The sequence below is a fragment of the Scophthalmus maximus genome, chromosome 4 (genome assembly GCF_022379125.1).
Source record: "Scophthalmus maximus strain ysfricsl-2021 chromosome 4, ASM2237912v1, whole genome shotgun sequence".
Classification (NCBI taxonomy): Eukaryota; Metazoa; Chordata; class Actinopteri; order Pleuronectiformes; family Scophthalmidae; genus Scophthalmus; species Scophthalmus maximus.
The window spans coordinates 17,712,857-17,740,571 of NC_061518.1; the positions used below are offsets into that span (position 1 = coordinate 17,712,857).

The 27,715-nt window shown below is 42.8% G+C and overlaps 3 protein-coding genes across 12 annotated transcripts in view; all 3 read left to right on the forward strand.

Moving 5' to 3' along the window:
* Positions 1–4,355, forward strand: part of tln2a (talin 2a) — a 76,928-nt gene extending 72,573 nt beyond the window's left edge. For all 4 annotated transcript variants that reach the window (XM_047331617.1, XM_047331615.1, XM_035628636.2 and 1 more), the window contains 4 exons: positions 358–546; positions 641–823; positions 995–1,120; positions 1,471–4,355. In XM_047331617.1, coding sequence (XP_047187573.1) covers positions 358–546; positions 641–823; positions 995–1,120; positions 1,471–1,599 — 627 coding nt within the window. In that variant the 3' untranslated portion in view covers positions 1,600–4,355. The remainder of the gene's footprint in view (positions 1–357; positions 547–640; positions 824–994; positions 1,121–1,470) is intronic.
* Positions 4,356–8,421: 4,066 nt separating this feature from the next.
* On the forward strand, positions 8,422–18,635 carry LOC118302642 (tropomyosin alpha-1 chain). Of its 7 annotated transcripts, XM_035628949.2 has the most exons (10): positions 8,433–8,611; positions 9,031–9,156; positions 11,860–11,993; positions 13,307–13,424; positions 13,625–13,695; positions 13,835–13,910; positions 14,031–14,093; positions 14,363–14,432; positions 14,943–15,021; positions 15,439–15,788. In XM_035628949.2, the coding sequence occupies exons 1-10, from the start codon at positions 8,498–8,500 to the stop codon at positions 15,440–15,442; spliced, it is 855 nt and encodes a 284-aa protein (XP_035484842.1). In that variant the 5' UTR covers positions 8,433–8,497; the 3' UTR covers positions 15,443–15,788. The 7 variants fall into 7 exon arrangements, with proteins under 7 accessions (XP_035484850.1, XP_035484846.1, XP_035484843.1 ...); XM_035628957.2 differs by lacking the exon at positions 14,943–15,021 and having other exon boundaries at positions 8,422–8,611; XM_035628953.2 differs by lacking the exons at positions 14,943–15,021; positions 15,439–15,788 and adding an exon at positions 16,462–17,161 and having other exon boundaries at positions 8,428–8,611.
* A 372-nt stretch (positions 18,636–19,007) lies between these two features.
* Positions 19,008–27,525, forward strand: fbxo22 (F-box protein 22). Its single transcript, XM_035628344.2, has 7 exons — positions 19,008–19,213; positions 19,463–19,595; positions 20,330–20,417; positions 21,944–22,042; positions 24,134–24,286; positions 24,394–24,559; positions 25,277–27,525. The coding sequence occupies exons 1-7, from the start codon at positions 19,083–19,085 to the stop codon at positions 25,668–25,670; spliced, it is 1,164 nt and encodes a 387-aa protein (XP_035484237.1). The 5' UTR covers positions 19,008–19,082; the 3' UTR covers positions 25,671–27,525.
* The last annotated feature ends 190 nt before the right edge of the window (positions 27,526–27,715 follow it).

Genomic DNA, 27,715 nt, shown 5'->3' on the forward strand with positions numbered 1-27,715 from the left:
TTTCTTATTGGCTGTTGCAGTTTAATGAGATGCTTCGTTTCTGGCTGTGTGAGGTTTTTGGAAGTGGTCTTATGTTTCTCTGGTCGCCAGTATTGATGCGATCAACCAGTTGTAGCTTATTGGTGAATCAAATTAAATTCCTTTCAATACATAAAACTCAAATGAAATTGCACCAAGTGAAGTGGCTTATTGTGTCACTTTGGAGTGTTACATTGAGTTGACCAGGGTAATGTGAGTGACCAACCACGATTTTAACTCAGTGTTTGACTTTAAATCCTAGTCATACTGAAAGTTACTAACTTAAGCCCGGTGAAGGGCCCCGTCCCGCCTGACTGACCGATCTTTTTTCCCCCTCAGCAAGCAGACGAGACGCTGAACTTTGAGGAGCAGATCCTAGAGGCAGCCAAGTCCATCGCCGCAGCCACCAGCGCTTTGGTCAAGTCGGCCTCGGCTGCTCAGAGAGAGCTGGTGGCTCAGGGCAAAGTGGGCCTCATCCCTGCCAATGCTGTGGACGACGGACAGTGGTCGCAGGGACTGATCTCTGCAGTAAGTACAAAGAACCGCTCAATGCAGCTCGCAGTCTGAAGCACACTATTCGCAAAACAAAACCACTCTTATTCTTTCTAATTTCCTCGACCAGGCACGTATGGTAGCAGCAGCGACCAGCAACCTGTGCGAAGCGGCCAACGCCTCAGTGCAGGGCCACGCCAGCGAGGAGAAGCTCATCTCTTCAGCCAAGCAGGTGGCGGCGTCCACTGCCCAGCTGCTGGTGGCCTGTAAGGTGAAGGCGGACCAGGACTCGGAGGCCATGAGGAGGCTTCAGGTACGGCCTAGTCACATTAGTCTCATACATGTAGCTCATAGTAACCATTTGTACGACATGGTTGCACAAGCTCAAAATAAATCATCTTATCCTACAATATACGTCTTAAATCTGCTTTGCTCATTCATGCGGCTTTTAGTTGTTGTTCTCAATGGTTCTCTCCCCTCATAGATTGCTGGCAATGCTGTGAAGAAGGCGTCGGACAACTTGGTGCGGGCAGCCCAGAAGGCAGCTTTCGATAAAGCAGATGAGGACAATGTGGTTGTCAAGACAAAGTTTGTGGGTGGAATAGCACAGGTAAGAATGTCGAGCAGGATTGGTGTTAAGGGGTTCGGATTCAATATTATGACAAGATTGTCTTGTCTAGCATTTATCAGTTGGTGAAGGTGTGTTATCAGATGTAAAATCAACAAACCAATTTAAATCCCTTTTAACCTCCAACCAAGCGGCCATCGTCAGATCCCTGTTCATTTCTCCCCTGTTGACCATTTCTTGTAATCATTTTCTTTTTCTCGTCAAGTGAACATTTAGGTTTACTAGCACCAACCAGGAAAAAAAAGCATTAAAAAAACATATCCGCTTGCCCAATAGTTCAAAATGTTAGATGTTCAAAAATAAAAAACTGCGCTTCGTCTCCGCCTGTCCAGATTATCGCAGCGCAGGAGGAGATGCTGAGGAAGGAGAGGGAGCTGGAGGAAGCCAGGAAGAAACTGGCTCAGATCAGGCAGCAGCAGTACAAGTTCCTGCCCAGCGAACTACGAGAGGACAGCAACTAATGATTCGACCTGGCCATCACTGCTGCGTGCACTAAATGCAGCGCGAGGAGCACATACGTCGCGTGTCCGTGTGCAGTGGAAGTTGTGTTCTTTTTAGTGGCGAGCTTGGACAGGTACGTGGCCCCACAGCGACCTCAGACACGCTGTGACCGGTGTACCACACCCGAGTCCACATACTGTAACATGGAAACATCTTAAAGTCGTCTACGAGCAGGTTTGAAAGACTGTTGTGTGAAGGTGACTCCTCTCTGAATACAACATAACGATTGTGGTGATTTGCCTGAAGAACTGCTTTTGGTCCTCATGTTTAAAATAACCGCTTACACTGATGTGATCTGAACCAGAATGTGACATGCTGAGGACAGACGGTGCAGCACGTACGCTCTCATGTTTGTCCATAAGCTGCCGTTTCTTTATTTTGTTTTACAATGTTCAGCTGTAGTCCGTACACTTTTTTTTAAGATGATGAACTGATTGTATTGCCGCTCATGTCACATGCAGCCGATAACAACTGCGCCGTCACTCGCAGAGCAAAAAGAGTTCCCCTCGGTACGCTGATGTTTTTTGAATGTTGGCCTTAATGCTCCAATTTGGCACCTTTAATATCTGTTCAATTCATGTAAAATCACACGACCTTGGTGTGTCTTGACTTTTAATTCAGTGATCATTAACCATGATATTTTGCTTATTGGCGATTTGGATCACACTGTACATTTCAATGATTGGGAGCTACTTGCTGATATTGATGGGCTTTACATGCTCAACGTCTTTTCTTTTTAACATGCAACAAATTGTCCATGTTTGTGTCTGTGCCCGTGAATATACGTGTCATCATGTGACTCGGGGAGAATCATGTGAAAGCTTTTCCACACTGGACGACATATGACCATAGAAGGAATATTTATTACTCCTCTGAGTATTTTTAGCAGAGATGGGTCTTTCTGGGGGCAGAAATAGTCTCACTTATTCACAACCTCTAGCAGAACCTGAATTGGCCTCCTGTCTGATTATTTAACCCGATCCTGTAAACATTTTTTTTATTCCTCATCATGCCAGGAGTTAAGACGTCCACACAGTAAAGACAGAATTTGATCATGATGCAATAACGTGGATGGTGCTTAAGGGGGCAGTATTGTTTTCCCTTACACACTAAGTAATAATATAGGAGAAGATATTGTTTACTGAGTGATTATTTTACTTTTTAAGTATAGAGTATGTGTTTAGAGTAATCGGCTACAACTTCATGCAAATGAAGAAAACCTGTAAATACCTCAGACATCTTGAAACAGTTGAATGCCGTGCACTGCTGCTTCTATGCGCCATGTTCTTTGTCTGATGGTGACTACACCCAGCGGAAATCTTTGTCCCGTCCCTCCGTTATTTTCCCTCCCATTGTTAGAAAATCTTTATAGTCATTAGATTCATTTTCCCCCAGCAATACTGAATCACTGCCAGGGATCGATCAGAGTCAATTCACCTCCAATTCTGTGAATTCAAGTCAAAATTGAAAATGAAAATATAGCGGCAATAAACCAATTCTAACTAATAAATCTTGTAAGAATTGAAGTTAAAATAAGTGAATTGAAAGTGAAGTGACTGCAACACTAATCACTGCAGTTAATCTTTGTCCTTTCTTTATTTCATTTGTCCGTCACTCTCTGAATTTAAGGGTGCTCTGTGTGACTTCACTAAATATACTACTTGCTGCAATGGAATAACCTTTTTTTTTTGATTTACCGAGTTTGATTGTAGTGTGTTTGGTTCCCTTGTCTTACTATATGGGCTGTGTTTCAATATTAAAGGAAAGTATATTGTATTGTAAGATTAGGTCCCGCTGTGAAAATGCATGGCTTTGTACTTCAGGTGCATCTCTCTCTCTTGTTTATTTTTTTTATACAGCAGCAGCGTCAAACTTTTAAGGACGCACTGAGTGATTCTGACCTCCGTGCAGAGACACTATACCATGTCAAGCAGCTAACGACTTCTGGCTTTGTGTTTAGTGTTGTGAGTGTAGGAGGGGAGGGGTGGGGGTGTGGGGTGCTGCCTACTCATCAGTCAAATCTGTAGTGTTTTTTATGATTAGTGCCTTAGTACGTAGCCCATACAGTGTCTGGTCTGCTCGAGTGACAGCCTCACCTCATCTGGTCAATAGAAGGTACAGGACAAGCAATTTGTTGGGGAACGTAGGTTCATGTCCGTGAGTCGTCTCAACTTCTTCGTCCCCTTGTGAACGTACTGTTCCTCTTAAGTGTTGAACCAAGTGCATCCCCTTTATCTTGATCTTTTTTCCCTCTGCCACTTAGAAGGCCTTTTGGGAGGAGGACAGAGGAAGTGTCCACTGGCAAAAAAAATGTTTTCATGTATGTGTGTATATATATACATGAAAACATGTTTGTACTGCGTTCCATGGACAGGTACCACAGTGCTTCTAAACTACTGCAGACTCGGGTCTGTCAACTGCTTCATTGTTTGTTAAGAAGTCACTAATGGGCTTTTTTTTCCATGTGCTCTCTAGCCTCTATGAAAGATAAATGTGATAAGAGCATTTCGATATATATCTGTCACCATGAGATGATGTTGTGACGCAATTCACTGACGTGGAGTATTTCAAGTGTTCTGTACGTTCTCTCTCCCCTTAACAGACATGAAGTAAAGACAATTAACATAAGTGATAACCTACAATATAAAAAGATATTTATCTGGCCTCAATAAAATTATTTTTTGTATACACTGAAAATAAAGCATTTCGATGGAAACCAAGTTTGTTGAATTTCTTCTTATGGAGAGAAGTGTGTGAGCATTTCAAAAAAAAAAATGAGATAAACATTTGAAAAGGTCCTTAAATCACATATCAATCAGTATGTGATTGCTGTCTAGACCTGGTATACCCTCTTCACATTGGACACCTCAAGAGTAGTTAAAGTTGAGAAACCTTTACACTTGTATTTGTAGTGTACACACTCCTCGCAAGATCAGATAACTGAAACTACAGTAACTCACCAAGGACACCAAGGTAATTTCAGTGTAGATTTCTGGAGTTACTTTCATTCGTCAGTTTACTGGGGGATTCTTGTACATTTAGTCCCAATATGCTTTAACCTGATTAACTAGGACTGGATATCAACACTATACCTTCCTATGGAAATTATAAACTTGTTTGGATTTGACCCTTTTTTCCTATACAAAAGATTGTATTTTGAATGAAGAACGGAAAACACCTTATCAAGTCCAAAATGTGTTTTGGTTGTTACTGAAAACGTATTGAGGTTCACTGCCCACACTTTATAAAGACTGTTACTCCTCTGAAACAACATTTATGGACTTTATGTTGGTGAATATAACTCACTGAAAAAACATTTGAACAGTTAACTGTTTTAAATAAAAATACGAAACATGTAGTTCCTCATGTCTCCATCTGACATCCTCCCTTAATGTTTCAGCGGCAGCAGGATCACTACGAGTTCTCCAGTGCAAGTGAATAACAGAGAGGTGAGTCCTGGCAAGGGAACAAGGTCTCTTTAAGTGACTGTGTCACTTTAGTGTCGGGACTGGATGGTATTTCTGAGTCAGCACCAAACCTGAAGCTAAACTGAGTCCAGGATATGAACTGAGAGCTGTGCTAAATTTGTCAGCCACTAAAATTTGAGGAAGGCAACGTCAATTGCAGCGGCACAGCTGCTCCCAGCCCTGCTTTTAAACCTGGAATCCATTTCTGGACATTTTCTCTTCAAGAAGGTTTTATTTTAATGCTACTACCACATATGTATGTCATACGTGACAGAAATCGAAATTTCATAGTGTAACAGGGGCCTCGTGTTACAAGTCATATTCAATTACTATTGAATATGACTTGTAACACGGCAAAAAGACGAGGGAATTGAATTTAATGTGGACACCGATAGAAGACGGCTCATCCATTATTTTTATGTCCTAAATCTAATTATAATAAAAGCTAGAAAGCAGGCACACTTGCTGAAGACACTACACAGCAAGGTAAGAGGCGTCACTATTAAAGATTATACCTACCCACAGGTACAGTCTCCTTGTTTCTCTGTGCTCAGCCACTTTTACAGACCGTAACCTAATTTTTCACATTTTATTTTCAATAAAAACATCAGGCTAACACACATCACAGTGATGTTTTTGCGCAACCTCACACATGACCTCTGCGTGTCTACTCCGTCTAGGATGAGCTTGATTTGGTTGAATAACAGCAGGCGATAAGGTTCGACTCAGAGGGACTGGGCGGACTTCTCCATATTTTTTAATTACAGAGGAGGAAGTGAGAAATTCCAGACTCGACATTAACGATGAAATCATCACATCAGCGAACTCCCATTTTCGTCTGGGAGCTGCTGACCCAGCTGTCTCAACACATCTATAATGCTCTGCCCTGGCTTTTATTTGTGGTCCAGCACTAAGCTTTGACTTAATCGTAAAACAAATTGTTGAATACTTTTGGATTTATACCACAATATGAATAACAGCAGTCACTCTAGTACAAGGGGGGTTGTATCTTGATTTAAGACTTCCTCTCAACAATAAATCAGAAATACATACATCACTAACAACAGACAATCTCCTAATGAAATTAAACGTCAAAGGCCTTTAAACTTCACCAGTCACAATATCACTGCTAGGGGGCCACATAACCCCCATGCATGACGGGAATTCTGGGAATACTGAAGGTTATTATAATTATCACAACATTTTTTTGTCCTAAGATTTTTTTTTTTGAAAGGTCACCTCTTTATACTTTACTATGAGCATTGTTGAAACAACTAATAGAATATGATACTTTCATGTTAACATTTTGGTTTCCCCTGTAAGTAAGTATTGACTTAACTCCAGAGTTAGTTTAATACCTGATGAAATGGACAGAATATAAGCTATAAGACCTGTTTTAACAGAAGTCACTCAGGTGTGGAAATGGTCAGTAAAAGAAAATAAATCTAGATTGGAAAATAACTACTCCTGGCTGTCGGATAAAAAGAAAAAGAAAAATCACATTTTAAATGATTTGTAAATCATTAATTGTTGGACAGGTACAGTGTGCTGATGTCCATCACTCTATCTATCCAGGGTGCTAGGGTGACACGGATTGCGCCATGAGCTTCTCTGATCTCAGTATATGACCGGAATGCCTGGCTGGCTGCTAACAGACACACAAAACACATGGTGGGATGACAACACAGTGACAGCTGACCGCTTTAAAAAAGCACCGCAGGAGGGGCATCAGGCTGGACCACCAGAGAGATAGAATATAAGAACGTGAAGAGAAAAAAAATGGGGAACAATTGAATTTTAATTCAAAAGTTAGACCTAAAGTCAAACTGCCACAGTGATTTGTTGACTCAGCTGTTCAAACCAAGAAGTATTGAAACTGTCAGTATTTAGTTAAAACGTATTCAGCTCTTTGAATTTGACTGATCACATTGGTTGTGTGGTTTTATCTCCCCCAATTCCTTGCACAACAGAACCAAAATAGTGAATGGTCTGATTTGAAAGAAAGCGAAGGCCCCTTTTCTAAGGCTTGGTGAGGGTGGGAGTGGCTACAGGGGCCATGGGCAGAGTCCAGCAGGTGCTTTCCACATAGAAAGACCCCAAAAATATGCACTCAACAAAAAACAAGCATGGACGGGGGGGCAAAAGAGGAGGATGCTAAAGTCCGAAGTCATCTCAGAGAATGACAAATAAAACTGTCAGTGTTGTTCGTATAATATGACATAACAGTGGTGCACGTATGTCAAGCACATCTAACGTAACTAAGTTGTGTTTTCTACACATTAACTCATATTTCCTTTAGCCTCTCAGGGTCCAATTTGCCCAACATGTACAAAAATTAATTACTGTAGTGGACTATAAACTATTATTACTCAGCCATGCACCGGTCCTGACCACCGCCTGTGTGTGACAGCTGCGACTGTGCCAGTGGCCCTGTGAACTATCACAGAGGTGCAGCGAGGGGGCCGTTGAAATGCCAAAGCTTCCATATCTTGCACTGTGCTCGCCACAATATCCACTGTGGCCCGTTTGAGATATAACTCTCAGGCATGTATTAAGTGGGAGGGGAGTTGAACAAGCTTGATGATATATCTCTACAGAGCAAAGCCTATCTGATTGCTGCTCAGGATGTTGAGCTATGCTGTGACGGAGCTGCTGGAATGATCCCTGGAAGACAAACAAGCTGTGCTGGCTAACATGACACCCTGCAGAGGGAGAAGAACTTTCACAGGGGCTTATCCCATCAGATATATTTGAATATTTGATATAGCTCTCTTGCATGAAGTGGTATGGTAATTCATTCTGGTAACAATCTGTTGACATGTTGTCCTTTATTGTGAGGACATGATGAGACGTTCTGAAATCATTTATTTAGGCACTAAAAAGTATAAAATAATAATATGATGGTTAAATTGTGTCTCATTGCCTTGTGCTCACAGATTCTGGGTTATTTTCCTGAGGGATTATTGCCCCCCCCAACCGCACCTTTCTGAAGAGCTTCTACCTCTCTGAGTCTTGACACACCTGCCTGTCATTTGGATGGTGTTAGAAATAGGAGTGGACCTCTTGGTGTGAAGGATGGGAGTGACCCTCTGACGTCCATACCCCATGTATAGTCACAGAAGCGGTCAAATGTCTTGTAAGAGCGAATCAGTGACGAGATTCAGAGAAAAAAAAGACAGGTCCCGCGTCGGCAAGCAGCTGCAGTTGTTTCCAAAAAAGTATTGGGTGTCCAATGACTGCGCAGCCGAAATCCATATTTGACTCACTACAACCTGTGCGAGCTCGCACTCCGGCTTGGCGTTCGGTGTGGTTCAGACGCTCCGATCCTTTCGTTTAGTTTCTTTTTTTTTTTTTTTTTGGTTTTGCGCGGACCCCCCGACAATAAGCAGCCATGGATGCCATCAAGAAGAAGATGCAGATGCTGAAGCTCGACAAGGAGAACGCCTTGGACAGAGCTGAGCAGGCCGAGTCAGACAAGAAGGCAGCTGAGAACAGGAGCAAACAGGTCGGCATCCACTGTGGAACTAGCTCTGGTGCTTTTACGCACGGGCGCTAATGGCACAGTGTCCCTGCATACCCGGGGTCCTGTCACTGAGGATTCAGTGTCATCATAGATTTAAATTAACTTTAAAAATAAAAACATTTTATTTCTATGTTGTTGTAGCCACTTCACATTTGGACTGTATGGATTTGATTACATTTCACATGTACTACTGTATTCCAAACGCTTTAACTATGTCTGATATTTCATTAGCCTATAGAACATATGTCTTTCTAATTGATTCATATGCGATTTATTGTGTGATATTAAGATCATTTACAGACACTTTGCAATTTGTGTTGTGACTGAAAATGATAAATGGTCATTATGGTCTGTCTTCTATGTCGTGTAAGTAAACCTTTTCTCGTTCCTCTGTGTCCCAGCTCGAGGATGACCTCGTGGCACTGCAGAAGAAGCTGAAGGGAACTGAGGATGAGTTGGACAAGTACTCTGAAGCCCTGAAGGATGCCCAGGAGAAACTGGAGCTGGCAGAGAAGAAAGCCACAGATGTGAGTTTAGGGAGACAGCACCACAGGCTGGTGGAGAAGCCACCTAATGGTTTGACCGGGAACCGCCCCTTCCATGGGACCCCTCCAAGGGCCCCCTCCAAGAACCTAAGAATAGCAGCCCCCATACAGTTTACCCCTAATGATGTTATTTAATAATCAATCATAGGAAGCCAGCGGGCTGTGTACAATGAATGTATGGATGGTTAAATTTAGCATTTGTGCTCTATATGGTAAGGTCACAGCTCAGTGACCTACAAGTGCATTCCAAAACCATTTGGACGAATCTGAGGGCCAGTGTAAGGTTTCACTCGGGGCATTTTACAAGCATATTTTGGCCTGAAAAAATCAGATTGACAGATTTGTGGTCATGCTGGTTTCAGTTGGCTTTCTACACCTATGTGTCCCATCTCGATAAAATTACCAATTAACTTTCCGCGTTTAATGTTACAAAAATTACCAACTACTTCACAACCAGCAACAACATCAAAAAAACACAAATACAACAACGTTATTGAGATACCGTAAGATAACCTCACGATAACCTCTACTGACCCTTACCATGACATTACTCGATCGATTGATGAAAGGTCGACAGGTGACACTCAATGAGTACTTAAGCAGATGTCCACTAACCAGAACAGCCAACTACATACAACATTTTGTGGACTAACAGTGAGATAATAAATAGTAAGTACATGAGTTTCTTGATGAATCACACTAAATTACAGATAAAACCAAGGCATAATTCAGTAACAATGAACAACAAATGATTAAAAAAAAATTACGCCTAAGGGAAAGCAAGGCAAGGCAAGTTTATTTGTATAGCACATTTCAACAACAAGGCAATTCAAAGTGCTTTACATAAAACATTAAAAGTATTGGGAAGAAACAGATAAATGATAAATGCCTCTCCATGTTTAGTTCTGACTCTGAGGACAGAAAAGCAGACCAGTCCCAGACGATCCGAGACGTCTGCATGGTTCGTAACAAAGCAGAAGATCAGAAATGTATTTTGGCCCTAAACCAGTCAGTGCTTTGTAAACCAACAGAAGTCTTCTTCAATTCTTTGACAAACAGTGTCCTGTGTCATGAAATAATCACATTGCACTCTTAGTAGGAAAACAAAAGCAGACAATTGTAGTAATGATAATAGGCCTAATAATAATAATATCGTTTGTTGTGCTAATTAATTAGACTATCACTTCATGTGTAAGCTACACAACCGTTACTTGGATGCATTGAATCAGTGTGTGGTGTCTGGAGCTGGGGCTCTGATTGGTCGAGCTCAATTCCCCGGCAGGGGGATGCACTCAAAGCACTTAATGAGTTAGACAGTTGTATAACTGACAAAAAAGTGAAGAAAAATTAGATGTAATCAATCCGAGAGAAAAATGGACGTCAACTCAATTCATACGTGTTTTTCATTTCATTTCATAAATGTGATTATTTGCGTGCAAACGCAGGCACTTCCGGGACCGGTGGCACGTCCCAATCCTCATCAGCCGTTGATTAAAGGCGGTGGGGGCAGGGATCAAACGCGCCGCTTCTCCAAGTGTGTGTGAGCGGGAGAGAGAGTGTGTGTGTGTGTGAGAGAGAGGGAGAGAGAGAGAGAGTGTGTGTGTGTGTCGGCTCGGCGTTGGGTGAGCCCGCACACGGCAGAGGAGGGAACGAGCTTAGCCGAGGAAAGAGAAGAGCAGAGAAAAATGGCCGGCGGCAGCTCCCTGGAAGCCGTGAAGAAGAAAATCAAGTCGCTGCAGGAGCAGGCCGATGTGGCGGAGGACCGGGCGGCGCTGCTGCAGCGGGAAGTCAACCAGGAGAGGAGCGCCAGGGAGTCCGTAAGCCGCCGCTAACGATTTAAGGCAATTAGCAACCAGGCTGCCGCCGGCATTAGGCGCTCAATCTGGTCTAAAGACGGCCACGGCGGATGGCCCAGTGCAGCCAGGCCATCGGGGGGACATGTTGGAAATCATCCCACTGCGGGAGGAGAGGAGGGGAGGGTGGAGAGGAGGGTGGGCAGAGGAGAGGAGGGTGGAGAGGATGGAGAGGAGGGTGGGCAGAGGAGAGGAGGGTGGAGGAGAGGAGGGTGGAGAGGATGGAGAGGAGGGTGGGCAGAGGAGAGGAGGGTGGAGGAGAGGAGGGTGGAGAGGATGGAGAGGAGGGTGGGCAGAGGAGAGGAGGGTGGGCAGAGGATGGAGAGGAGGGTGGGCAGGCAGAGGATGGAGAGGACCCCACCCGGCGCATCCCGAGTAACAAGCAACCCGCCCTGTAACAAGTGGGCTAACGTTACCTGCAGCAGCACCACGGGTCCTCATGATGCCGGGCCGGAACTCCCGCAGGGATTTAGCTAGTTGGATCACAAAGGAGCTTCTATTGTTCCCCCGTTCCGAAATACTTACGTGCGGCCTTACGGGACGAGGTAACTGAATCACTGAGGGACAGGACAGTGCAGGGTTGAAATGAGAGAGGAGGAGGAAGGGTGCACGAGTTGGTCTGTGCCCCTTTCTCTATTAAATGATGGGTTTAAATTGTGTTAAAAGGAGAGAAGTGCCACCCTCCCTGCAGCCTGTGTTACATGTGCACACCAGAGCCTGCAGGTGGCTCACCGGGTGCAGGCCAGGGGATGTCTGCAGGCCTGCAAAGGCAACTGAAGCATTTTTTCCAGATCAACTCGATTTGACGCCATTCGATTTTTGTGTCTTGTAGGCCGAGGGCGATGTCGCCTCCCTGAACAGACGCATCCAGCTGGTCGAGGAGGAGTTGGACCGTGCTCAGGAGCGTCTGGCCACAGCTCTGACCAAGCTGGAGGAGGCTGAGAAGGCTGCTGATGAGAGCGAGAGGTGGGTATCCTGCACCTGCAGGCGAGGGGCCCACTTCACGTCAAAACTCTCCACTCACGTCGTTCTTCTAGTCCTTGGTATTTTACAACCCCCCCCCCCCCCCCCCATAGAACCAGACATTTTGAGACATGTTTGTCTCCCCATCATATCTTAGTCTTAATGAAAAGATTAAGGCAGAGTTGGGACAGCATGATTCGATTTTGAAAGGAAAACAGAAGAAAAGTCGTCTCACAGGATCATGCTACTGTAAAGGGCGTTTCCTTATCTTGTGTCATACACAGTATATAATGTGACACTGTCTGGTGTCTATGTTAAACATGTAAAAGTAATCACAGAGACAAAAGCTCAAGCATCAGACGCGTCTTGAGCGATGGGTTCCAATATTGTATAAGAAAGGATTTGAGAAGTTGCCGTTTTCAATCAGTTATGCAAGTTACTTGTTTTTAGTGACCTTGTTTTTAAGTCTGTTTTCAGAACCTCCACACTAGTAAGAGGATGGAGTGGTGCCCCTGGTGTCTGGATCAGAGCTAATATTGCCTGTTTCTATCAGAGACTTCACTGAGGGGTTTCATAACGGGCAGTTTGAGTTAAATAAGGGAAGATTTTTAACTGAGTTATGCAAAACTACTCTTGTGGAGACTCAGATTAAATACATAGAGCTGGAAATAGGCCTTTTAAGACAAAGGAAAATGATGAATCTGACACAAAAATGTGGAATTCTGCTTAACTGTTGTGTATTAAAAAAAATAATCAAAAAGGTTGCACAAGATTACATGCTGTTGTACTACTCCAGTAACATTTGGCTCAGTGCTGCCACCAGTGACTGAAACTTAAAGTACTTAAAAAGCAAAAGCAGTTTCCTTATTGATTTTTTTGTTTTTGCATTACTGAAAGACTAAATGATTTATTCATGTAGATATCCAGATGTTTTCATTACTGATGCAGTAAAACTGAGTAATAGTGGGAGTGGCCCACCTGTAGCATTTTGAGGGAAAGTTCCATTATTATTAATTAGGTGGATATCATAGTCACACTCATTGCCCTTAAGTGTAGGATATTCTACATTACATGTGAAATATCCAATATACATTTAGTCCAGAAAGTAATTTGACTTAAAAGTGGAAGACTGCGCAATTCTTTCTGTTACAGACAAACTTGACCAATATGTGACGAGGAACAAGCAAACCAATGCCCTCTTGGAAACAAAAACAAATTTCCAGAGACTGGTCTCTTGTCAGTTGTAAATGGTGAACTATCTCCTTCTCGCTGGCCTGCTGTTGTGCTTACCTGCCAGTCTATTTTCTTCCCCTCAGAGGAATGAAGGTCATTGAGAACAGGGCGATGAAGGACGAGGAGAAGATGGAGCTGCAGGAGATCCAGCTGAAGGAGGCCAAACACATTGCTGAGGAGGCTGACCGCAAATACGAGGAGGCGAGTTTCTCAGCTGTTCACTGCACTCTGAACTTTGCGCTTGGCATTTTCTGCATTCTTTCACTTTAATGTCACATCTGCCGTCAGATCTATATTGTTGCTACTGAGTCATGGATACATAAGAAGAATTTAATTTTGTCTGACTATGTGTTGCTGTGTCAAAATGGCGAGGGACTAAACTTTGCATGTTGTGACTTCAGGTGGCCCGTAAGCTGGTGATCATTGAGAGCGACTTGGAACGTACAGAGGAGCGTGCTGACATGTCTGAGAGGTAACAAAGTCCTCCCATCTCCTCTCCCATATTTTCCTCCAAAGCTACAACATTGTAATACTTTTTTTTATCTTCTCACATTCTTTTTCTGTATGTGGTCTCTTCCTGGTTGTTCAACCACCACACTATAAACCAACAGTAAATGCTCTGAGCTTGAGGAGGAGCTGAAGACCGTGCAGAACAACCTGAAGTCCCTGGAGGCCCAGGCAGAGAAGGTAAGATGGCCGACCGAGAAGATTCATGGCAAATGGTTCAAACCATAAAATCTTGCAGAATTGTTTCTAGCTCTGTTGTGATGAGGTTCAACTAACGCTGCACTTTGTGTGTGACCACAGTACTCGCAGAAGGAGGACAAGTACGAGGAGGAGATCAAGGTTCTTACAGACAAACTGAAGGAGGTGAGCTAATAGGAATCGTCAAACAATTACCCGTGGGACATTGTTTAAAATATAGTGATCCATCTTGCACTTTTTTTTAAATGGTAAATTCATAGAGCCTTATAAAAACTCTGGTGAATGGATGCTGAATTAAGTGCTGACTGTATACATATTTTAAATTAGAATTGATTAGAAGAATTTAAGTGGTTTAAGTGTTCTGTAAGGCTGCGTTTAGTAATGTAAACCTCTTAATGGGAATTGCTAATGTTTGACTGTAACCCTCCACTCAGGCTGAGACCCGTGCTGAGTTTGCTGAGAGATCTGTCGCCAAGCTTGAGAAGACCATCGATGACCTTGAGGGTATGAATCTTTTCCACTTTGTTTTTAGGCACTCGCTTAGTTTCTTTTCATATTTCTCACCAAATGCAACCTAGGACGTTTGTACTGTACTCGGCACAAAAAAGTAGCCTTGTAGAGCGTTCGTTATATCATAGAACAAACACAGGTCAGCGGGTTGTCAGCAGAGGCCAGCATATTATTCATGTTGGCAAAATCATTTCTCACGACATTGCTGTTTGGCATTCTGGTGTAGTGACCGTGCGAGGCCAGCGAGTCGCGAGCAGCCCTCACAGGGTCATGGAACATGTGAGGCAGTTTCTCAGTGACTCCTCAAGAATCTGACACAACGTCAGCAGCTGTTCCATGCTCCCCTCCTATTTCTGTCCTGCTTCTTTTTTTTTTCTTCCAGTTTCTCCATTTGTGTTTTCCTTTTACACCTGCTCTCTGACTACTCTAGTATTATTATTTTTTGTCTTTTCTATTTCATTGCAAATCCTTCACTGCCTCTTCATTATAATCACCACACAATAGATGAGCTGTATGCCCAGAAACTGAAGTACAAGGCCATCAGCGAGGAGCTGGACCACGCCCTCAACGACATGACTTCCATGTAATTCACCGCATGCTTGTTTCTTTCCGTGCCTTAGTTGTCAAAGCCTAGCGACTCGCACCAACGTACAATAGCTCCCTCTAATGGCATGTTTGGCTGCAGTGTTTCTTACCCTGCTAAAATCTAGATGGGATTGATTTAAAAGAAATTGTATCCTCCCTAATTTCTTCTATAACAATGTTTTGCGGTGGACTAAAGGTGTTTTGTAGGTATTTATGATTATGTTCTTACGCTAGATTCCATATCTTCCCTTATAGTTTCTTGTGACAGCCCCCCTCACTAGTTTCACTCATTTTTGTGTGTGGCTTTTCTACCTTACGTCTGCATCCCTTTTCCAAATTTGGTTTTGCATGACATTTATTTTCCATTCCTCCTTTTGTTTCTCCTTCCGACACTTTTGTTCTTCTTTTTCCACAGCTAAATTTTTACACCCCTCACTCCAGAGGCTGGTTGAGCGTCCTCATCTCTGTCCTGTGCAGCGCAGCCCAACTTTCTGTCTCCTTTTGTTTCTGCGTTTCTTTACCCCCCACCACTACTGCACTACTGTGGGCCGTTGCTGCCATCATCCGTTTGTCCATCTCTCATACAGACCTTTGAGCCATATTACTTTCTGTAAAATAAACATTCTTCCATCTATGTCAGCACTTCCCTTTTTTTCCTGCAATGTTTCCACATTTCTATTTGTCCCATCTTTTTCTTTGATGATTTTTGTCTTCTATGTGTTAATTTATTTTGCCGAGTAGCTTTTGAATAAACTCTGAAGCTCCTCTTGCATTCACTGCTCCTTTTTCTCCTTGAAGACTGTTATTTGGTATAACGGCCATATTCATAATTCTGCAAACTAGTGTTTTCTTCTGACTTGGAACACTAGAAAACTAACCAGTTTTGACAGGTTACTTGCTTTGATAGCCATTTTATTCAGTCTTCTGTGTTTCTCTAAAGGATCTGCTGCTTAACTAGGTGACTTTGATGATAACACCTTTTTTTCGCATGTTATAATCCTTAAGATTTCAGTCCTAGTTGATTTGGCCACAGTTGTGGTTAACTTAGCAACAGCAAGTGCGATTTAATACATTTACACTCTTTGAGCAGCTAAGTCCCCGCACCAAATGTCATCAATGGTTTTGTGTGTGAATGTGGGATATTCACCGGTCACTAAATTGTAGGCCTGTTCCAGGCTGTCCTCTGTGAAAATAAAATGTTTATAGGTGAAAGCAATAAAGGGTAAATCATGTTTGGTCAACCATGACAGTATAGTCCTGTTGGAAATAACAGTTATTAATGTTGTTTGATGCTTTCATGAGGTCAGCACTTCCATAGCTTTAATGCAAACTGACACTTGTACGCTGAGCTTCAAAGCGGAACTAACTCTTTTGTTGTCTGTACTAACATGCCTTCTGTCTCTTTACCTTTTCTCTTACCTGCTTTCTGACTGTCAAGACCATCTATACAAGCAGCTTGAGAAAAACCGCCTTCTGACCAATGAACTGAGAGTAGCCTTAAACGAGGCGTAAACTGGATTGGGCTCTCGTATGCTTTACGTTTTCTAAAACTCAAATGTCCAGGTCTATTATATAAAGACTATAGACAGTTGTGTCTATGACACCAAGCAATTATTTCAACAACTGAGACACGATTCTCACATTATGCATGTTCAAACGGCACTTTCAGAGGTTAGATCTTTTCTCAGTCATTGTCAGGGCTGTAGCACATGCGTCCAGCTAATCTGTGTGATGCTGTTTGTGGGATGAAGCCTGGTCATGGTCGCAGACTAAAATGCTGCAAGTGGTCTAGAATTCCTTCTGCATCCCTGAACCCACCTTCAAAAAGAATGACGAGTTAGTTTTTCTTCAAATCAAAAGATGGAATGTGCTCAGCTATATTGGGTAATAAATGACCCATTGTTTTGGTTTAGTTACTTTATCTGTACAAAAGGCATTTGTTTAGGACACGTGTGTTTTGACTAAGGCTTTATCTTTGTTAACACATTTCATTTTGTAGCATGACGTTCTGGAGGAATGTCGGAGAAAGCTTGACCCCGTGTCGCCCACACGGGCAGAGCCTCAGATCTGTAGCATTTGAATTGGCAAAAAATAAACAAACAAACCTCCTGAATTCACCTTTTAGTCAAAAAAGTAACGTGATGACCATATTTTCAGATATGTGATTAACCACACATTGTCCCTTTTTTAAAATAAACTAAACCCAACAATGGTGGAGGGAGTATAATTTGGTGTGTAGCAGTAAGGAAGAGGTGCATGTAGAGGGAAGCCATAGTCATATGTGGCTGAAAGTCACGTGGAACATGTTCCTATTACATGACGGACCTGCCAGCCGGAACCACATTTAGGCTCATTGTCAGTAAAGATTTGGAGTAGAAATAAAATGGGATAGTTTTCTGCTGGGGTCTCTTAATTTGAGGTAAGCCTAGTGCTCATTTAGTTTTCTTGAAGTTTGATTTTTTTTAAATTGACCTGATACTGCATGGATTGAGTGTTTGAACGTAATACTAATGCTCATAAGAATATTAGCATTTTCCAAACCACAGATTACGAAAAAGAAAAAAAAATTGAATTGTGCCATTCTTTGGTCCTAAACACAGCCCATGCAGTCATGACTACAGCCCTGCCTATAGCTTGAGTGTAATATTCACAATATGCTTCAAAGATTGAATCTCAAAAATGGCTGAGTATATGAGTTAAGGATATGTATTTAATGAATGCTAACTTCTGTTATTGGTGGGGATATACAGAGCTAAAATTTCTCACACTCAAAAAAGTTTGCAACAATATCCAGCCAATGTCTAACACTGTTTATGAACCTGGACTGGAGCTTTGTCTGCTATATTCTGTGCATCTTTGTGCTGTTTGGGTTTAATGACTAACTGCTGCAATGCTATATTAACAGATAAACTCTCACATGCTCAAGAAGAGGGCCTGAGCATAAAGCAGATGCTGGATCAGACTCTAATGGAGATGGTTTACCTTTGACCCAGCTCTGTTCCGTCCCCCACATTTTCCCATCTGCTCTGAATATGGCTGGCTCCCGTATATGGCTGCTACAGATGATGTGGGGAGTTATGTTTCTATGTCTCCTCTGACCGTGTCATCCTGAAGATCCAAGCTCTACACAAGGTAGAACAAGCAGCATCTTTAGCTCCTTTAAAACCACACTGTCTGTTATACACTGTAATCAAAGATGAGTTACAATTCATTGTACATCTTTACTAGGTTTATATGTATACGTTTTGAGAATTTGCACTTTTGGGAAGGAAAAATGCTGCACATAACCATCATGATCAAAGCCATAAGTTAAGCCAAGGTTACAAAAAAGGGACTTTTATTCTGTGTACTTTTTTGTAAAGTTGCTTTTGTCGTTTTCTTCTGTATTGTAAGCATTTCTCCAGTGTCAGCGATGTTGTACACTTCCAGTTTAGCAAGGAAGGAATTCTTGGCACAGTTGCTTGGATGTGCCATTATGTGCCAGCTGTGAAAGAAATGTCAGAGCACTGTATTCAATCTTCTGTTCATTTTGACAAACTGATTTTGTCTGATTTTTCACCTCCCATTTTATCTTGGAAATGTTAAGGTCATAAATAAATGGTTGAAGTATAATTCACTCCTGAGTCTGGCATTATTACAACGGTTTCTCCTTCATTTTTCCAATATCTTACCGAGTTGCATAACAAACGAGCAATCTTATTGTGTCTTATTGTGAGCGACCATATAACTCCGCAGGTTTGTCAGGGCAGTGAAATATACACTATATGAGACCAAATGTTTAGAAGATTAACATTTACAAAACTAGTAAAATAAATAAATTAGATTAGATTTAGAGAAATTCAGAAACAGAATTGACAGTGTAGCATACATTTTTCGTACATAAGTACCAGTCACAAAAACATCCTCATAAAATGAATTTGATCAAGTTTAATGAGAAGTGCCGCAGCGCCTCCTCGCCGCAGGGAGGCGCTGTGGCGCCAGCAGGCAGCGGTGTAAGAGGGTGAGGTGAAAGTTCGTGTGAGCCGCGGCGCTGGAAGTCCCACGACTCGAGGGAGAAACATGGACAAAGACCAGGATTTCGCCGTTTCCGCAGAAGACAGCAAGGCCGCGTACGTGCTCAGCAATGTCGCCGAAGTAGTCGAACGAATCCAGACGTTCTTACCGACCAAGTCGCTCCTCCGGATCGCAAGGTAACGGCAAACAGTGGAGCGAGCTAACGCTAATGGCTGCTGGTTCTTCGGACACAGGCGGAACGGATGAGAAGCCGACGCGTGTCTGTACCTGCTGAGTGTAAATGCACTGCTCTGTAAAACGACATGTATTATAATTCTGATAGTCGTTTCCGGGTGCCCTCGTGTGTCTGTTCTAAATATGCTCAGCAACACGAAGTGGCTCCGGTTGCGCTAAGCGGGTGTGTGCGGGTGTCCTCTGCTCCTCAGTGTGTGCCGCCTGTGGAGGAACTGCGCCCGCAGAGTGCTGCGGACCCAGCAGCAGCTGGACTGGGTGTCCGCCTGTGGGCCGTCCCGCTCCGAGGTCCATGGCCTCTGCAGCATCCTGGCGGAGGAGGTGGAGGTAAGTCCCCGCATGTACATCCCCCGTCCGACCGAAGGCAAGAGAAGGCTCCCCATGTGAGCGGTGCAGGGGCCCCCAGGGGCCCCATGTGAGCGGTGCAGGGGCCCCATGTGAGCGTTGCAGGGGCCCCATGTGAGCGGTGCAGGGGCCCCATGTGAGCGGTGCAGGGGCCCCATGTGAGCGTTGCAGGGGCCCCATGTGCCGAATAGGACCGCAAGTGTGCAGGCTTGGCTGTCACGATGGTGACGATGTTTCGACTCCTCGGACGATACGTGAATTTGAACTCAATGCTTTTTGTTGACCCTCAAGAACAGACATGGTGTCCACGTCCACATCAGTCCTCCCTGCCTCGGTCCTCTCGTCTGTTCTCGTCGTACGACTCCCCAACCACTGGTTTGGTGTATAAAGTGACAGAAAACATTTTTTTCTAAAGGCAGCATCTCTTCAAATTGCTTGTTTCGTCCGAGGGCCGCGCGCAAAGTCTAAACTTTGGATAACATCACAGATCGAGTAGCAACGAGCAAGCGGACATGAGTCGGTGACACAAAATGGTCTTGGAATGACAACAATATCGTTTATCGCAATAATTTACGGGACAATGTATGGTGCAACAAAAAGTAGTTATCGTGACAGGCCCAGTCGTAGGTTAACATGACTAACAGAATGTGATTGATTGTTCAGGGGTCACTTGTCCACAGTTTTGTTTTACACTGTTTGAATCTTCTTCTTCACAGAAAGTGTTCCTCCTGCCTAAAACCGTCATGGCGATGGTAAACTGTAAGGCGTTCCCTGGTCAAGCTTATTGCTACAGACAGAGCAAAGGTTGGTGTGGAACAATGTGCTGTGGTGCGTCAGTACTTCTTCCTTGTGTGTTCGGTGAACAGTATGTGTGCTTTTTAGCACTTTGAGATTGCTTTTAGTAATGAAAAGTGCTCTATAAATGAAATTTATTATTATTATTATTATTATTTTCCAGAACACGTGTCTCATACATTATAGTTTGAGTTGTGTTGGTAAGTGGTGTAACACAACCATTCAGGAAAAGTTCATATTGATATGGTTTGTCACACTTATTGCTTAATAGTTTAAAACATTTCAAAATAGCTGAAACATTTATACAAATATGTCCATTCGTCTGAATTATTTTGTTGAAAAAATACAAAATTTTATAAAGTAGGCCCTTTTTTCCTTTTTCTTTTAAGAGCAATATTCCAGTGCCTTTAATGCATAATCTGATGCCTTTCCAAACAAATCATAATATATATATAAAAACACACGAATACCATCACACCTGTTTATCAGAAGGCTTTGGATTTGCCTTGAAAATAATTTGGAAGTCATTGAGAAGCTGTTATTATGCTTTACACAGGTCAGAAACTTACACCTGGATGGAAACGGCACAAAAACCTCAGTCCTAGTATCCATTTACATGCAGGATTATATGTATATTTAAGTGCTTTTAACATATATTTAATGAAAGGATGCTTTTCATACTTGTATTATGTGTTTTTTGGAAATAAACTAGAGCGGTGGCATCAGACTTCATCTGACTTTCTAGTTTTCAAAGACATTAGTGAACTAGTTGTGATTCAGTTTACTTGTGACTGCAAGCCCTTGATGTTGTAGTCCACCTGCTGTACTATAGGCAGTGCAAAAGCAGCAGCTTCAGTTATCTGTCTTCAGGATACCTTCAGGCTGAGTGATGGATGCTGGTCACCCAAGGTTAGTTAGACATGTCACTTTAGTTAGTACACATGTAAAATGAAACAATGCAGGCTTGGAGCAGAAAAATAACCTTGGTGACTGTGCCATTCACTTGGACTTGAACACAACATTGTAGGAACATTAATCGCACAACTCTGAATCAGTGGACTCTGCTGCAGAGTTGGGTCGTATTATGATGCTGACCAGATAGAGGTACTTTTTACCCAAGTCTGTGGCAGACATTCTTTCAGGACATAATTGATTATTATGACCCTTAAATCATGAGAAAATAACTAGTTTAACTAGTTTAACCAATAGGTTTTTTTTTTCAAGTGGGGGGTAATTCCTAACATAATTTAGCATCTAATAAGAGTCGCCATGGTTACTGGCAATTTAATGTACATTACACAATTTATCTACTTGGAATAAAGGTTTCATATAGACCTTGATGATAATTTTTAGTGGTAACTTCTATTCAGAGAGAGTTTTGCAACAGTCAGAAAAGTAGTCATTTGCTAACACAAAGGCTGGTGTCAATTTCTCTGAATCTAAAATTGTTGTGCTTGATTTATGATTGATATGACGTAAATGTTAACAGCGACCTTTTTCATGACCATGTTTTCGTTTCCTCAACTACCCTGCAGCAAAAAGGAGTCGCCACAGTCCAGACACAATTGAGGAACTGAACCTGCTCTTCCCCAAAGGCTGTGACATCATGGTTGTTGCAACACCAGGCATAGTCTGTAAGTGTTCCTGTCTTCTCTCTGTCTCTCACATATTTCCTTATTCATAGATAAAAAAAAAAATCTCTTTGCATCCTTAATAAATTCACGTACATGGAATCATTTAATCCTAATATTAACATAAAATAAAATCTTGAATGAGTTTCAGAGTTTGTGATGGTACAAGTATGTGGTTTAATAATGTTCAACTACTTAGAAGATCTAGAGAAAAAATAAAGGAAATCCAGGTTATTTGCATTTACCTAATGCCGAGTTCACACTACACCATTTTAAGCCTGATTTTCAGCTTGTCTGCAAATCCTGGAGTTGCAGCAAATTGTAGGAAAATCAGAGTGAATACGGGGGTCGCAAATCGTCACTCGATCGCTTTGTGTGAACTACCAACGACGCGATCAGCGTGACTCGCCAAGGCCTACCTGACGTTTTTTAGATATTTAGCATGCACAACACAGACAGCGTCAGCTCAAACTACTTCCTGTTTCTTGCAATATATTGAGCAGTTTCTTTTGACGTTCATCCGGAAAGTGACAATCAATTTCTGTGTCCCGCGTGTATCGCATATTCCCCCGTGTCACTTCTCGCGTGTGTTTACGTGAAAAAAAACTGCTTTGGAGACATTTCTCCCAGTGAAGCATCGTATAGTGTGTGAACCCCCCGTCGCAGATGAGTCACGTAGTGTGAACAATGCAACGACTGAAAGCCTGCGATTACAAGAGAGCACATCGTGAAGTGTGAACGGTACAGCGATTTGACGACTTTGAAATCGTGTCGTGTGCCTGAGGCCTAAGAGGAATAGTTCACCTTTTAGCAGCGCAGACTACACATTAATCCCCCACTGCTGCTGCCTGGTTGAAAAGCGCCACTGGTGGCTGGCACTTCCCTGCCGCTGCCTCTGATAGATTGCCTAGTCTGCCCGGTGCTGTGCTCCCCATTTCTCCATATAATCACAACCCTCCGGAGGAGCGACTCTCCATCAGCCATGTTCTCGTTCTTCAAGATGATGGCTTATCGGGCTCCCGTCGTCTATCAGGTTTAATGGCAGCCTCGGCTGTTTGTGATAACACTCATTTTGTGATATTGCAGACGAGGGTCAGCACAGGGTCACCACGCACATCAAATCCAATTGAATTGAATGTTTGATTGGATAGGGTTGAACCTATAGATCCATTGTAATAGGTTTGCCAAATGGCCTAGAGTACATATAATCATTTATGCACAATGGGTGCGGGGCTGCGCAGTATTAAAAAAGATGATTTATGAATCACCCTAGACGTGGAATTCTGCATAATCCTTTATGAATTTAATAACCTGTAACATGGTGGAGGATGTAGATGAATGACATATTAATGTGCAATGTTTGCCAATTTCACATCAGGGTTTTTACCTCAGCATAATTTCAAACCCTTAAAATCCAGAAAGCGTGCGAGTGGTGAATGAGGCTGTCACTCTTATACTGTAGCTTGTGTTGTTGCACCTCTTTGCTAAAGTTTTTGTGTGGTTAGTTTTTGCCGTCTCGATATTAAAGAAAGAACCCCCCCCCCCCCCAAAATAAATAAATCACAAACTATATTTGACTGGTGAATTCTGTAGCTGTTCTTTGAGCTGCTGTACCTCTCATGGCCACTAGATGTCATCTCCAAGATCTCAATGGTTTCCTCTTGCTCCTCGTTCTTGAGCTCTGTTCAGATGTTCTTTTCTTCTGTTCCTCAGAATTAAACTTCATCAGTTAAACATTGTTGCAGATACTATGGGGGCTTATTACAGATGCAGTGTCTGTTATGCTTTGCAGTCTTTTCAGTCAATAATGAAACAATGAGTGCTTGGATTAAGGTTCTTTAACACAATTAGTGCAAAAATAGAATAATAATGATACATGATATTTATATAGCACTTTTCAAGGAACTCAAAGCGCTTATAGAATTTAAATATATAGAATAAACACTGGCTAAGTCCATCCATATCTCCCCCTTTTCCTATCTTCAGCAATATTATGCGTGTTCATGTCTTTTTGGTCATACAGTATGTGAGCATCACACAAAAATTCTGCTCTTCTTATTCCTTCATAACACATGAACATGCCTCTCCGTGCAGTGACTCCCAGTGGCTCCTGCTCCACCCCTCCTCAGGAGCACCAGGAAGGGGAGGCAGGCTTTGCAGTCATGTTCCCTGGAATGGAGGGTGTCAACATCAAGCCCTTTCATTTTTGCAAGAAGTCCATCTCCCCGAGTGCACTGAAAGAAGCGGGTGAGTGGAGAGAATTCTACAGGCATCCAAACTGACATCAAGCAACAATCTTTCAGAATGGTTTTTTTTTTTACCAGTCCCCCATGTTTGTTGTACTTTCTCTGCAGGACTCATCGACAACCCAGAGCTGCGTGTGGTACTGTTGTTCGTCTATGAGGCATATAAACCTGGAGGAGGACACTTCCTCAACGAGCTGCTGGAGCAGCTGGCCAAGGGCAAGGCTCTCGTCGTTGGAGGGCTGGTAGAGAGTGTCCTCTCTCCTTCCAGACACTGGTGAGTTTGTGTTCTGCACAATGACAAAGACCATTTCTGTTTTAAATGCATTCAATAATGGCGTCCACACTACTCTGGCATTTCCAAGCAACTAAAATGGAGAAGTTTAAGTTTGAGAACTCTGGGACTGCGTGGCAATTTCGACGGGCAAAATCTGAGAAGTTTGGAAACAGTGACGCAAACACCTGCATTCGCTTCCTGATTGGTTCTCATCAGTTACGAAATCCCTGCTCTTACTTTTTACCATTGTTGTTGGAAATGCCAGAGTAGTGTGTAACTAAGTAACCAACTGCAGATTAGAAAACCTGCTACCTATTTACACTGATATGCACATGCTCAATGTACGTGAACGGTCATGTGACGTACGTTTTTAGGTGTGTAAGTATGGGTGGGGATAATAACAATGAATATTTTATTAGAAGGATGAGCCCCTTGAGATGAACCATCTTGTTTTCAACAAAAAAACACAGTACACAGCACACAACAGCACGGTTACACTCACCCATACACAAACGTGAGTTCTCCAAAGCCTGACAGATTCTCGTCTGGATGGAGATTGTTTTAGTCTTAAAACGCTTTTAAAATGAAAACGCAGGAGTTTGGATGTAGCCTTAGACAAACTATAGCAGTGTCGGAGCTAAAATTTCAACAGCATTTTAACCACCTACCCTTTGCTATGTTCACACTTTCCCTCTGCCTTCATCTGTCACCCTGTAGCTGTAGCCAGGGTGCGTACGGTGTGGTGGGCCTGGCCCTCAGTGGTCCTAAGGTGCAGGGAGCATCTGTGCTCTTGGACCAAGACGTCAACAGTCCAAAGGAGGCCGAAGCCACACTCCGGCGGTTAAAGGCAGCCAAAATTCCCGAAAGAAACACCTTGGGGTTCATGTTTGCCTGCGTGGGGAGAGGCCAGAACTACTACAACAACCAGACCAACGTGGAGGCTGACGCCTTTCACAAGGTGTTCCCCAACACCCCGCTCTTCGGCCTGTTTGGCAACGGTGAGATCGGCTGCGACCGAATCATCAAAGACGACTGCACGCTGTGCGACACTGGCACGAACAGTCTGCAGCACGAGTACACCACAGTCATGACCCTGGTCCATCTAGGCTGACCGATCGAACATGCAGAAACAATTGGCAAAACAGGAAAAAAAAGATGACACGCCACGCTCCTGTTTGGAGAAACGAAAAACATTCTGTACAAAATTACGATCAGAATATCTCTGACACCATTTCTGCTCATAAAGCAGGAAGTCAACCCTTCCCTTGGAGACTGTGTGTGAACACAGCTTTATATTCAAACTAGTGAGTCTTACAAATAGGACCCTAAAAAGACAAAGTGATCATCTCTGTTAACGTTGAGCTGTGATGTAGCACTCTTGTATATCTTTTTTTCAAATTTCGCACACAATGATGGCATATCTTTCTCACCCCTTGAACCTCAAGGTTTGTTTGCTTTGCAAGTGAGTGAATTATACACACTTGAGTATTCCAAGCTATTGTTATAGATGTTGATTCAGCAAAGGCACTTTTTTTTATTCATGTGAGTATGAAGAGTGGTTCTTCTTTCACATAATCAAGGTAATCTTGATTTGAATGCTCTTCCTCCTCCTTAAGGTTTTACACTTAAGGTTTTTACACTTGTCCTACCAATGGCAAATTGAAACCGCATTGGCCTACAATTTAATACTCTTACGCAAGATATTTATCTCCCGTGTTTCAATTGGGCACAGGGAATTTAGTCAGAATCTTACTTTGCCTCTTCGTAGTCCAAATGTCAGGTCATATGTCCCAATATCTACTTCCTGTTAGCAGTGTGTCACCTCTCGCCCCTTTTCCACTCACACAGTGACGGTGCCTAACGTAGAACTGGTTCTAACCCCCCCCAAAAAATCTGGTGCCAGTGCGAAATAGCTGCACAAAATTGCTCGCAGGCTCCTGTCAGTACCTGTGGGAGGAGCTATGGCCAGAAATTGTCCAAGAAAAGAGACGATTTCAGAATGCATAATGTTATTACTTTACTTAAGTAAATTTACTTAATAGCAACCAAACCAATCTAATTCTGTCTGCCCAACTTCCACTGTGTAATGTTCTCCTTTTCTTTGAGATTTATTGGCGAGTGGGAAACAACGGATTGGTGCATTACTGCCACCAACTGGTATGAAATGTGGACTTCAGATATCAAAATGCAGAATGAGCCTGGATGAGTTGTGGATGTGCTCAGTCTCCCCAGCTTCTGCACGGCACAGAAAAAAAACAACTGGGAAGAATGGCTGCCCTGTTTTCTGTGCAAAGTGGCACTGACTTACAGAAACTCTGCTTCACCTCGAACTGGTCTCGGCTCTTCCACAATTCCTGTTTTGAGATTTAAAGTATGTGGTATTCTTTGCTAAAGTCCTAAATAATGAAGGTTCTGTATTTGATTTGATAATAAAGGGTGAGGCTACCTAGTTGCACAAAAAAAAAGCTGTAAAAATGTTACAGATGCCTTTATACTTTAGAATACTTGTCCCAGTTAAATCTGCACATTTCATATCTAGAGTTCCTGATGACCCGGTCAGCTATTGATGTCTTCTTCAGTAAGAAGTAAATCCTGGTGACAATATGGTGCAATTTCCAGTTTGTATATGCTTTTTTTGTTAGGGATTTGCTAGTTAATATTGGAAAAAAATGTTTAAAAAAAATTGTTTCTGTAAATGCAATGCTTTCAACATTAATTGTTGCAAGAGCGAATGTCAAGAAAGTCCAACAATTTTAATCAGGAGACAACAACCGAGAGTATCTTCCTTCTTTGTATTGTAATGTACACGTCGGCGACTCTTATTTTCGGAAGAGGAAATTCAAAATGTATTTTAAGTTGGCATTTGTGGCTCCCTGAACAAAGTTGTTTTGGTGTCGATGCAGTTTTCTACATGTGCCAAATCATATCTGTTCTGCTCACTGTCCTCAATAAATTACAAACATTCAGCTTGTGGACATGTGCTTGTGTCCCCTCTCACGCACGCCTGTCTCCACAGTGGACTCCACCACAGCCGCAGCAGCTCGTGAGTCTGCGGGGCGTCACGCATCCATCCATCCCTCCATCCATCCCTCCATCCCTCCATCCTGCCCTCCCTCGGTTGTAACTACACGGGGGCCTGCTGCACTCAGTGCCGCT